At 61.9% G+C, this 12,413-nt stretch overlaps 1 protein-coding gene across 1 annotated transcript in view; it reads right to left on the minus strand.

Moving 5' to 3' along the window:
• Nucleotides 1–4,785: 4,785 nt before the first annotated feature.
• The window catches only part of GALNT2 (polypeptide N-acetylgalactosaminyltransferase 2), a 30,928-nt gene continuing 23,300 nt past the window's right edge, over nt 4,786–12,413 (minus strand). The window contains exons 7-16 of the mRNA XM_038761262.1: nt 11,978–12,099; nt 11,254–11,341; nt 10,478–10,565; nt 9,559–9,662; nt 8,359–8,485; nt 7,568–7,660; nt 7,151–7,234; nt 6,674–6,800; nt 6,243–6,362; nt 4,786–5,000 (exon numbers count right to left, since the gene is read on the minus strand). Coding sequence (XP_038617190.1) covers nt 4,845–5,000; nt 6,243–6,362; nt 6,674–6,800; nt 7,151–7,234; nt 7,568–7,660; nt 8,359–8,485; nt 9,559–9,662; nt 10,478–10,565; nt 11,254–11,341; nt 11,978–12,099 — 1,109 coding nt within the window. The 3' untranslated portion in view covers nt 4,786–4,844. The remainder of the gene's footprint in view (nt 5,001–6,242; nt 6,363–6,673; nt 6,801–7,150; nt 7,235–7,567; nt 7,661–8,358; nt 8,486–9,558; nt 9,663–10,477; nt 10,566–11,253; nt 11,342–11,977; nt 12,100–12,413) is intronic.

Below are 12,413 nucleotides of genomic sequence, written 5' to 3' on the forward strand. Positions count from 1 at the left end.
CACAGGGCAGAGCAAGAGGAGGGTCTAGGTGGGTGCGGGGGTGGCATAGGAACGGTGGCCTTCATCAGCGAGAATGCTCCTCCGTCCGTGCCACCCATCCCTCTCTTCGACGGGGGCACCAGGAAACTTGGAGGAACCTGGTACTGGCTGCCCTTCTGGATACATAACCTCACGGTTAGAGGTGGATCGTCCAACCCCCCCTGACTCTCCCTCTCCATCCTTGACAGCGCTTAGAACAGTGCTTTGCACGTAGTAAGCGCTTAACAAATACCATCATTATTATTATTATTATTATTGACACTTCCCCGGTGACCCAGCACTGACCGTCCAACATCCCGACTCTCCTTTCACGCTCCATTGTGGACTATTTGCAGCCTAAACTTGCTGTAATAAACACAGAAGTGCATGTGAGTGAATTCAGTCCCACAGCGTTTGTGGACGTGTGGGTACTCGATTTTAAATTCTGTCTTCCATTCTGTCTTCCTTGTAACCTCCCCAGCACTTAGAACAGTGCTTGGCACGTAGTAAGCGCTTAATAAGCATCATCGTTATTATTATTATTATTCTCTGGGCCTCAGTGGCCTCATCTGGAAAATGGGGATTAACACTGTGAGCCCCCCATGGAACAACCTGTTCACCTTGTAACCTCCCCAGCGCTTAGAACAGTGCTTACTACATGAGAAGCAGCATGGCTCAGTGGAAAGAGCACGGGCTTTGGAGTCAGAGGTCGTGGGTTCGAATCCCAGCTCTGCCAATTGTCAGCTGTGTGACCTTGGGCAAGTCACTTCACTTCTCTGGGCTTCAGTTAACCTCATCTGTAAAATGGGGATGAAGACTGTGAGCCCCCCGTGGGACAACCTGATCACCTTGTAACCTCCCCAGCGCCTAGAACACTGCTTGGCACATAGTAAGTGCTTAATAAATGCTATCATTATTATTATTCCTTTCTGGGCCGTAAGCTCCGTGCAGGCAGGGAATGGGTCTACCAACTCTGTGTATTGTACCCTCCCAACTGCTTAATCAGAGCTCCGCACACAGTAAGTGCTCGGTAAATACCACCGATCGAATGGTGAATCATCTTGTGTGTGTGCATGCGCGAGACAAAGTGTTAGAATGAAACAGAACCCACCCGGGACTCAGTCACCCTGGATCTGGGTGACCGAAGCAGCGTGGCCCAGTGAAAAGAGCACAGGCTGTGGAGTCACAGGTCATGGGTTCAAATCCCAGCTCTGCCAACTGTCAGCTGTGTGACTTTGGGCACTTCTCTGGGCCTCAGTTACCTCAACTGTAAAATGGGGATTAAAACCATAAGCCCCCCATGGGACAATCTGATCACCTTGTAACCTCCCCAGCGCTTAGAACAGTGCTTTGCACGTAGGAAGCGCTTAACAAATACCATCATTATTATTATCTGGGCCATTTTGCTACCACCAATAGGCCAACTAACCCAATCGGTGTCTCTCACTCAGGAGCTGGCGGCAACAACTCTTCAGTTCATATGTCTCCTCGTCCTGTGGCATCAACAGCGCTTCCTGGTAGGCCACCAGGCCAGTGATCCCTACACCAGGCTACGGCACTCACCGCCCGACTCCCAGTTCCAGTCTGGAGGCGCCCAGTACAACCTCAACCAAATACCTGCTCGAGAGATGCCACCGCCGCCCTCATCCGCGTCTTCCCTCTGCTTAAACTCGGCTTGGAAAGCCCGCGGTCGGAGCCCGGATTCCAAAAGCGCAGACGTCCGGTCTTGGCGATGGCAGCGGAGACGACTGCTGAAACCTCGGCCCGCTGGCCGAGGTCCGGGGCACCGAACCTCCTGTGCGCCGTCTGGCACCGGGCCACGGCCAGGAATCCATCTCCTCGGGTGCCCGCGTTCCCACCCCAGGTGCGGCAGCTGACAACCCCTCGGAGAAGCAGCACGGCGTAGTGGATGCGGCAGCACGGGCCTGGGGGTCGGAAGGTCAAGGGTTTTAATCCCCGCTCCACCACGTCTGCTGTGTGACCTTAGGCAAGTCACTTCCTTCCCTGGCACACAGTAAGTGCTTAACAAATGCCGTAATTATTACTACTATCCACCACTTGCTCCCTACTCCCCACATCACGTCAACTCTTGCCAAGCCGCTGCTCTCTCTGAGAACCCCAATCTCCATCTATAATCAACGCGGCCCAAGCTGGGCTCCTCCATCTCTCCCTCCCCTGACTCTCCCAAGTACACACCCCAGAAACGTGCCTTCTCGCCATTATTCCACTCTCCATCGTGCCTGTCGATTAATCCTGCCGGTTTTTCCTCCTGGATGTTTCCCACTCCACCCAATGGTCCCTACACCAATGTAGCGCTTGTCGTATCCGGCCTCAACATCCAGCCCGGCCTCCTCCCTGACCTCCCTGCTCCCCATTCTTCACTCTAGCGGGCGGCCAGCTCTGCAGAGACCAGACTCCGCTAAGGGCCAGAGGGGCTGCGGGGTGGGGAGCGGGGGCAGACCCCAGTCAGAAAACAAAGCCTGATCAAAATCCCAACCTCCCCTCAGCTCTGAGCCTCCAGTCGTGCATTAGTGTGGAGCTGTGGGCAGAAGTGTCCCAAGCTGCCAGCTCCAGGCACCTGGGACCGTGCCCCCGCACCCTTGGGTGGACTCGGTCCCTCATCCTTCCTCCACGCCAGCCCTAGATCCCTCCTCTGCCCGCCGGCTCCTTCCTTGAACCCGGTCCAGTCCGAGCCCGTGAAGGGCCCGGGAGAGCAACTAGAAAGGATCGTTCTTTATTTAAGTTAAACAGCGCGGTAGGTTTCCGTCTACAAAAGGGGCGAGCACAGGCTCCGGACCCAGTTCTTTAAAAACCCGCCGGGAAACGGGAACCGGGGCACTCGGATGGCGGGCGAGCGAGCGGATGCCCCCTGCCAAGTACTCCGCCGCCCTGGGGAGAGAGGATCCGGATCCCAGGCGGGGCAGGTGGGTGGCCCCTGGAGAAACTTTGGCACAGCGAGGCCCGTAAGCACCGCTGAGTCCGGGTCTCCCCCTCCCGCCCGGCCCCTGGCTTGCTGAGATTGGTGCCAGCTGAGGGACACTGGGCTCTCCCGAGCAGTGATCCAAGGCAGGAAGACAAACCAAAAGTTGCCCCCAGGGGAGAGGACGGGGGCTGGAAAATCACCTCCTCCTACCCGCTGCTCACAGAGGCCAAAACAGCAGGCCCCAGTGCCCAGAGGAGCTGCTAATTTGGGCTCTAACCATCCAATCTACAGCCAGCTACACCGAGGTGGAATGCCACCGTCCCCTCCCCTGCCGGGAGTAAAGTCAGCCCTTCCAGTAGCCCAGGAACACCACACATACACACGCACATGCGCACACAAACACACGCCACACATGCCCCAGGAAGACGGCCCACACGCAATCACACCACACCACCCCTCAATCAGCCAGTTTCATCTTCCAGTAGTTCTTGACCTCCAGCAAGGGGGAGTTGGGGGGCATGGACTGAAAGCAAATGTGTACGGAGGTGTGGGGGTGCGCAAATGGGTGGGACCCTGGGTGGGGAGGGAAGATGGAAGTCCCACTATGGAAACAGCAGGCAGGGGTGGGCACGGGCGGAAAGGCAGAAAGGGCAGGGGGCATCTGGGGCTCCGGGTGCCGGGGAGGGAGAGTGGCCCCTGCCCAGGCATTGAGGAGCGCAACTGCTTCTCACTCCCGATCTGTACGTTTGGCCCAAGACGTGCCTTAGCTCACAGCCCCTGCTTTTCCAAAAGCTCCGGGGATTCATGTGCACACAGACCATGCAGACGCCCGCGTGTGGGCACACACACTCAGGCACACATATACACAGGTACGTACATGCGGACACAAGCAGACAGCACACGTGCAGATGCACCGAGGCACTCAGGTACACGTGTGCATGCACACACACACACACACACGCACGCACGCACGCACGCACGCACGCACGCGCCCAACTAGGCCACTCTCACTTTCCAAACAGAGACCCCCTCCATTCCCCATCCCGTCCCGGGAAACATCATTTGCTGGTCTGATTCTCCGTCCTTGAGTTTCTTTAGGAAAAACCAACCAACCCATGGAAGAAGCCACACAAGATTGGGGGTGGGGCCGAGTCAGGGGCCCCGGTGCCCTCGCTCTGGTCCAGGCCGGGCTGATCCTGTGACTTGGTCCACGGAAGTGGAAGGCTTCCCCCGGCCGGGGTCCGGCCCTGCCCCACCCCACCTCCTTCCTCTGTCCCCAGCGGAGGCCGGCAGTGTCCGGGGAGTGGGCACTGGGACGCAGAAGGAAACAGAAAGGTAGAGAGCCCCGCCGCTGGACTGGGGGATCGATCCGGGGCTTGGCAGCGGGAGCGGGCTTAGGGTCCGGCCCCGCGCGCAGTGCTCCCCGCTGGGATGGGCGGGAAGGGGCCGGACCTCGGCAGAGCGGACGGTACCCTGGAGGGGGTCCGGCCCCCAGCACCGTCCCTGCCCCTCCGTCCCGTAGCAGCCCGGGCAGTGGTCGTGCTCTGTCCACGGGCCCCGGGAGGCCCGAGGAGGCTTGGCGTCTGAGCGGCCGTACACGGTCCCCGTTGCGCGGTTTAGCGTGGCCCTTCTGTTCGTAGAAACCGTCACCGGTGAGTCCAAGGTGGGGAAGGGGAGACTCTGGGCAGCCTCCGGCGCCGTCGCTGCCCCCTCCCACCCCACTGCCTCCCGACTCCACCTGCCGAAGGTGGGTCTCGGCAGGTCGGGAGGAGTCCCCGGCACGGAGCCAGCGGCCGGGAGACGGAGGCAGCGGCAGCGTTCCCGGGCCGCCGGGCGCCGTCCGGAAGTCGGGAGCAGACGGAGGGCGTCCATCCGGGGGGGCGGGAGGGGCTGGGGCCGAGGCCTAGGGCTGCAGGTTGAGCGTGAATTTCCACTGCTGGGACAGGGCTGGGCCACACACCTCGACACCCAGGCCCCCGCTCCGCGCGTTGCGGCTGTCCAGGCACAGGTTACTGCCCACGTAGCGCAGCTTCGAGTTGCCCTCAATCTGCTCCCATTTCTGCACGAACACGGACACACAGAGAGGGACAGGGGACGGACACATGGACGACACAGAGAGGGTTTTGGTCACACACAGCCCGCATGCCAGCGGCTGGGCAGCCTCCGAGGTCGGGCCCGGAAAACGCACGGGGCCTCGGTAGCTTCCCTCGGCCACCCTGGGAGCTGGGAGGGCGTCAGGGAACTGCCCCATCCGCCGTGCGACACCGAGGACTCCAAGGCCCAGAGAGGATCAGTGACTAGCCCCAAGGCCGCCAAGCGGGACCTCCCGACTCTCAGCCTGGGCTCTGCCCGCCAAGCCCCGCGGCCCAATCTGGGCTCCTTGGCCCGGAGGGCTGAGCCGGAAGCTGCCCGCTTCACCCAGGTTGTTCAGCCCCGATCCCCGACCCGGGTGGGCCGCCATCCCTCGTCGTTAGCGCCGTGGGGCCCAAAACACAGAACTCGGCCACCGGGAATCACTCCGGTGATACCACGACCCAGATAAGGGGCCGCCCCTGCCTAGGCGGGTGGCCCCAGATGAGGCCAAACCCCGCAAAGGGTAGAGGGGCCCACAGCCCACCCCCAGAACCAGGCTGGGGGGTACCGACTCCTGTGGTCACCTTGTTCCTCGGGGGAGGCGGCCCGGCCCCACGGAAGGAGCCCGGGGCCGGCAGTCAGGAGACCCAGGTTCCAGACCCACTCCTGGCCCGCTATGTCACCTTGGGCAAGTCAGTTCACCTCTCTGGGCCTCAGTCAGTTTCATCAATTGGAAATTGATCCCTGGGGACTGTATCCATCCCAGTGCACAGTAAGCAAATACCACGGTTTTATGATTATTACTATTATTTGGACTCTCCCGGCTCCCAGCATATCCCAGGATAACCCTTTTGCTCGGAGCACCACGGTTAGGGGTCGTCTTAGAGTTGTCAGACGTGTTATTGGAAAGAATCTCCCTTCCTTTCTGCGCCCCCGCCTCTCTTCCCTCTCTCTGCTGTATCGGCCGGGGGCAACCTGGCGTTTGAAACACCAACCAGGCCGGCCAGCCGGGGGCTCACCCCGGGGACACATCACACGTCTCCAAGAGTGATCTCTCCTTTAACCCGGATTTCATTCAGGGCAAAATGTACTCCTCCTTTGTCCTGCCCCTGCCCCTCGGCCTCCCCGGCTGGAGTGACTCAATGGGGGAGCCTCCCACCGGTGCCGTGCCTGCCCCCAGCCTGTCCCGCACCCCTCACCCCTGGGCCACCCCCTGCCCGGGCCTTGCCTGCCGGCTGTCGTTCTCCCTGCAGCCCTGCAGCTTCACGAGAGCGCCGGGCGTTCGCTCCACCACGGTGAGGCACAGGTCCATGTGCTTGACTGACCGGTCCTTCGTCAAGGCCCACTCCTGGAAGACGAGCCACATCAGAGGCCGGGCGGAGAAAGCACGTGGGCGGACCCGGCCTTCCCTCCAGGGCCTTCGCTCCCCTGCTCCAACCCACGCCGGCTCCACCCGGGCGCCCGCCCCGGGCAGAGCACTGACCGCTGCCTGTCCTTCCCGGACGGGGACCCTAGGGGCCTCCCAGAAATGCTTGGGGCAGAGAAGTCCCCATTGCCCACCCTCTTGTCCCACTTTCCACCCTCACCCCGCAACGGACCCAGCCAAGCGGAGAGGGCTGTCCCGCCCTCCTCGGCCCAGTGCCCGGCCGCCGGCCGTACCTGGTTTCCGCCCGCGTTGTGGCACTCGTACACACCCACCACGCCGTCAGCAAAGTGGCCTAGTGTGTCCAGGCAGTTGGTGCCCTGCTGCAAGGCCCCGAACGCGATGTCCTGGTGGTCTGGGACCCTGGAAGCCGATTCCGGGGATCCCCGGCTGAACTCTGTCCCCTCCGTTCCCCAACTCCCCGCCCTCCCGGGGCCTCGGCCTGGCCCGGCCCACCCCCTGCTCCTGCCACACACGGGTGGGGTGGCAGCAGCTGGGCCTGGGAAGAGCACGCACATGGGGCTGTGAGTCGGGAGACCTGACTTCTGGTCCCACCTCTGACCTCGGCCTGCCGGGTGACTCCCGACAAGCGATGGAGCCCCTCTGGGCCTCCTCTTCCGTACCGGTCCAATGGGGATCCCGCACTCAGACCCACCTGGGCTGGCACCGGGGCCCTCCCACCCCCCGCACCGGCCCGGGGCCCAGGGCCGCACCTCAGTTCGGGGTAGACATTTTCCAGGTACCATTTGAAGGGTTTGCAGCTAAGTCTCTTCCTCAGCTCCAGGCGGCTCTGAATGCTGGGGTGGCGGGAGAGATCGGAGTGGGAGAACGTGGGGAGAGGGAAGCCATCATCACCCGGCCCCCCGGCGGGGGTGCGCACCGCGGATGGGGCAGGGGGGTGGCCGGGGACCAGTACCCACCCTCCAAAGGGCCCCGGGAGTCACCCCAATCTCAGAGGGGGTGTCCTGCAGGGTGCCCGACCGTGCCCATCCGGCCCTATGGAGCAGCGAGTTCCCAGCCTGCCTCCCTCCTGCACAGTTCCCGGGCCCCGGGGGTCGTTTCGGTAGGTCTGGCTGCAGAGGTTGGATGAGTGGGAGCCGGAAGGTGGGGCGGGGGCCGGATTCACTCACTTGCCGTAGGGGACGTTCCTGGCAGATGGCACGGCCGCGTAGTAGAAATTTTTGTACTCGTCCATCCACACCTCCGCGGCTCTGCGCGTGTTTCTGGAACAATCCAAAGTGACCGCCCTGTCCCCTGAGCCAGGCTCTCCGCCCAGTTCCAGCAACTGCTTCTCCCAGACCCCGCTGTCCCACCCTCACCATACGGTAAGACCCCCAACCTACATCACATTCAGGCTCTCTGCACACCATAACTAGGTGCCCAGCAGAGTGCTCTTTACACCACAGGTACTAGGGGAAACATGACCAATTAGTTGGCAGACTAACTCGCCTCCGTGGATGCCAAAGTGACTGGCAGTATGGAAAGGGAAGCTTCGATCGAGTATTTCTGAAGGGCTTGTTGCTTAGTCCTCCCTAGCCTGGTGGCTGGGCTGGACAGTCAAATGGTCCCCCAAAGATGTCTGGAGGTGCGTCAGGGGCTGGGAGCATGGGGCCACTCGGGTCAGGGTGGGCAGCGGACAGAGGCCACCGAAAGCCCCTTCCCACCACCCTGCTCCCAAGTTTCCTGACGGAACTGATGGCATGGCCTCCCTATCGGAGCAGGCCCCGGGAACTCCAACTCTACCACGCTGATGACGGAAGCCCTCCCGCCCCCGGGGACACCAGACTAGCGAAACCGGGAATGAAACTGAAGATTAAAATGCAGACCCTTTGGCAACACTCTACCGATCCTCTCAGATGCCCCAGAATGGGGGGAGGTGGTCCCCCCGTGGGGGGGGTGCTCAGCGCGGGGACTGACCTACCTGGCAAACACGGTGCCACTGCCCCCGGGGAAGGTGTAAGGGTGCTGCTTGCGGAAGACGTGGCCCACACGGCTGCAGGGGACGATCTCGAGACTCCCACCGCACTGCCACACCCGAAAGGAGATCTCTGCAACGGGAGATGGAAGGGGCTCAGCGCATCAGCCCTCGCTGGCCAGGCCGGGCCAGGGCGTCCCATCGGCATCACGGGGGCACACCGCTGGGCCCTCTACTCCAGGCTCTCATTTCTTCCTGCCAGAGCGGCCCTGGGCTCACCAGTCAGAGGGGCGAGGAGGGAGTGAAGGAAGGGAAGGAGGAGGCAGAGGAGATGGTCGGGGTGGGACGGATCTGAAAGCCGTCTGGCTGTGCTGCTGCTCTGGGGCCAAACACCAAGCAGTGTCCAACCGGACCCTCTGTCCAGGTCAACAAGCCACACGGGGGGACGGCTGGGGTAGGACCACACCCAGAGACTGGGCTTTGCTCTTCCCCAGGCCGGACAGGACCTCTCTTCCATCATCACCTCGAACCCAGAGCCATGTAAGCTCCCCACCAAAACGCAGGCCCCACCAACCTACTATCGGCCACCTACCGAGCGGTCGATCACGGCGCAGTTAAACGCGCCCCAAAAATGGCCTCACGTTTCACCCCCTGACATCCCCGGCCGAGAATGGGCAGGTGGGTGGGCATCGGGTGTGATGGAGTGAGTGGCAGAGCGTGGCCCGGTCCGGGTGTGTGACACGGTCTCCCCATCCAAGCACAGTTTTGGAACGGAGATGGGGTGGCTCAGACCCGGCGCCGGAGGGGAGAGATGGTGCTACCCCGATGTAGCCGGAGGCCGCTCCCGGCCAGAGCCGGGTGCCCGGGTTGGTTACGGAGAACCCTCAGGCTCATCCGGTGGCCAGCCATGGGCGGGTCTGCAGGGGACGCATCGAGGCTGAATTGCCCCGGCTGTCGCCGGCCCTGGCCGAGCCCAGTGGAAGATGAGGAGTCCCCGGGGGGACTCTTCTAGAGATTCTCCCCACCCTGTGGCGAGCGCCTCTGGGGGCTCAGGACTGAGAGCTGCTGCCGGGTGTGGACTGCCGCCTAAGGACAACTTCCCTTCCCACACCCGGCCCAGCCCAGCCGGGCTTCGTTCCGGCCACTTCAGGCTCCCGGGGGTCGAGCGCGCTTTCAGGTGAGGTGGGCTGCGCGGAAGGCCCCTACCTAGGTTTTCTCCACCCCACACGTCCATCATCATGTCGTATTTCCCCAGTTCCTCAAAGTACGTCTTGTCCATCACAAACAGCCCGCCGGCGATCATTGGGGTCCTAAAGGGGAGGAAGACGGGATGGGGTGAGGATGGGGGCGGGCCAGTGCCGTCAGAACCCAATCGCTTTCTGGAGACATTGAGACAGACCGGGCTGTGGCCCGTTTTTCAGAGAAGGCTCTCGGCCCCGGTCCCGGGTCGGGATGACTGAGGACCATTTCTGGGCGTCATCGGTGCCCCGCGATGATTCCCAGGGTGTCAGCGCCCAAGCCCTAGGTGGGCCCATTCCGCCCTTCCCCCTGGCTCCTCCCCCTCCACTGGACAAGTGGGCCTGGGCCACCGCAGACTGAGCTGCTCTGAGTAGCAGAGAAGCAGGGAGGGAAATGGCAGAACAGGTGGAGGGGGAGAAGGAAGAAGGACCGGGGTTGGGGAAGGAGAGAAGAAGGAAGAGACGGGGCAGGGGAGGGATAACCCGCCCGCTCTCCCCTCTGGCCGAGAGGTCCCACGGGTCCTGTCGATCCCAATGCCCTGTCTGGGAAAGGCTCAGGGCATCAGCTCATGACGCATTCAAGTCTCCGCCCGGAGCTACCCAGCCTGAGTCGCTTAGGGACCCCTGCCCTCTCGAGCCAGGATTCTGGGGAGGGGAGAGGGTCTCTGCTAAGACTCCCAGCTGGGGGTCCACAAGGCTCCCAGAAGTGGGTGTGGCCCGGACCCAACTCCATCAGGAAGCGGACAAGCCCAACACCCCCCAGAACGGGAAACCGATCCAAGAGCACCACAGCCTACGAGGCCGGGATCGGGGCCCAGACACAGTCCCTCCCCGACGGTTCCCGCACCTCCCCCAGCCCCCTCGACAGTGGGGGCCCGAGACCGTACTTTATGGGGGCCACCGGATTGCCCTGCCGGGCGCGGCGCTGCTCCGGGGTCATGTAATCCCATTTGAAGACCAAATTCCAATCAAAACCTGCAACACACAGGAAACAGATGACGACAAACCCACGTCAGATCATTTGATGGTCTGCAGCAGCCTGCTGCCGCCCCCTTCGCCGGAGGCCCGGGTGGGGCTTTAGGAGGGTGGAGGGGGTTGGGATGGAAATGGAAACTGCAGAATGGAGGCGAGCAAGTCGGTTGCCAAGGCATCCAGGCACTTCCACTTCAGCTGGAAGCAGCCACTGCAGGAAGCCAGGAAAGGAGTGGCTTCGGCTGAGGCTTTGGGAATGAGCACCTGCCACCCCAGAAGCCCAAGGAACAGCTCTCACTTCCACTCAGAGACGATCTCAACATTATCAAGGGGGACGGATCTGCGGATAAGCGTCCATGCTGCGTCACTATGGGGCAGTTGGGGAAGGAGAGGCATGGCACAGGACTTCAGGAGTCACCCACGTGGCCTCGTATGTCCAACAGAATGGTCCTCGGAGAACACCGTGGCCCGAGCCGCCCAGGTCCGACGGGACCGCGTTGACCCACAGCTTCGACAGTGCCCTGGCACTTGCCTGCTCGCCCGCCCACCCCCCGGGGGGGGCCTCTGCCACTGGCGAGTATTGACTGACGGCAGTGGGAACAGGACACAAGGAATGAGGGAAAAACAGCAGTGAGGGGCCGGGAGGAAGACGAGAAGGAGAGAGGGGAGGCAGTGAGGGCCGGGGACCTACCTCCTTTCAGGTCAGCGGATGCTCCCACATATTGGAAGTTGTCCATGTTAATCACGTCAATGATAGGAGACACCACACGGGTCCTGTCCTGGAAAAAAAAAATATTCCATTGGGGAAGCTGAAGCCAAGTCACCAGACACAAGGACTGGCTGATGTGGGTGGAACAAAGAGGGGGCGATCCTACATAACCGCCTCTTCCCACACACGCTCCATCTGACTCCCGGAGAATCCCCCAGAGGGGCAGCTCACCAAACACCGTGCCATGGGAAAGCAGCGGGGTCCGGTGGAGAGAGGCGGTGGTTGGAGCGGCACTAGCCCCGAGTTCGGGTCCCAACTCGGGCTAGCCACAACCTCTCTGGGCCCTCGTTTGTAAAAAGGGACAGACTCCTGCTTTCCCAGCCGCCTCAACCCTAAGCCATCGTAGCAGTGTGGGCCAGCGACTGGGCCTGACCCGTCTGACCACACCATCCGGGATGGACCGACCCCTGCGCCGCTGAGTCCAGAGGAAAGAAGGGATTAGTGACCACCCCACAACTGACTAAATCAATCAATCAATCGTATTTATTGAGCGCTTACTGTGTACAGGGCACTGTACTAAGCACTTGGGAAGTACAAGTTGGCAGTGACTGCGCCGAGCCAGAAGCTGGGGCAAATCCCCGGCCAGGTGGGCTCACAGTTAGTTCCCCCTCGCCCTCCCGACCGGCCGCGCGGCCTCCAGACTGACCTCTGCTACTCTCTCCAGGAGGGGCTCCAGCCAGTGCTCGTTGCATTCGCAGTGACTGTCCAAGAACGTGAGGACTCTGGCCTGAGCCGCATCTGCCCCCCTCACCCGAGAACGCATCAAACCTGTGGAGGAGAGCAGCCGAGAGGAATGAGAGAAGCGGGGCGGGCTGGCACCCACACCCGCACAGGAGACCCTTCCTCCGGTGCCCTGTCAACCCTACCCCGCGTCAAATCTGTCAGCCTGGGAGGGCCAAGAGACCTGCCGGGGGCCCTAATGCTGGGCCACCACGGTCAGCGGGTCTTGGGACAGAGCTGCCGACCGGAGCGACCAGAAGTGCAAGAGGAAGTGGGCCTTAGGAGGAAAGCAGCTGTAAAGCCCAGCTGAGAAACCGGCTGCCTTAACACAATCATCCCGCGTGGTAAAGTGCCAAAACACA

The sequence above is a fragment of the Tachyglossus aculeatus genome, chromosome 19 (assembly GCF_015852505.1).
Source record: "Tachyglossus aculeatus isolate mTacAcu1 chromosome 19, mTacAcu1.pri, whole genome shotgun sequence".
In the NCBI taxonomy this organism is placed as follows: domain Eukaryota; kingdom Metazoa; phylum Chordata; class Mammalia; order Monotremata; family Tachyglossidae; genus Tachyglossus; species Tachyglossus aculeatus.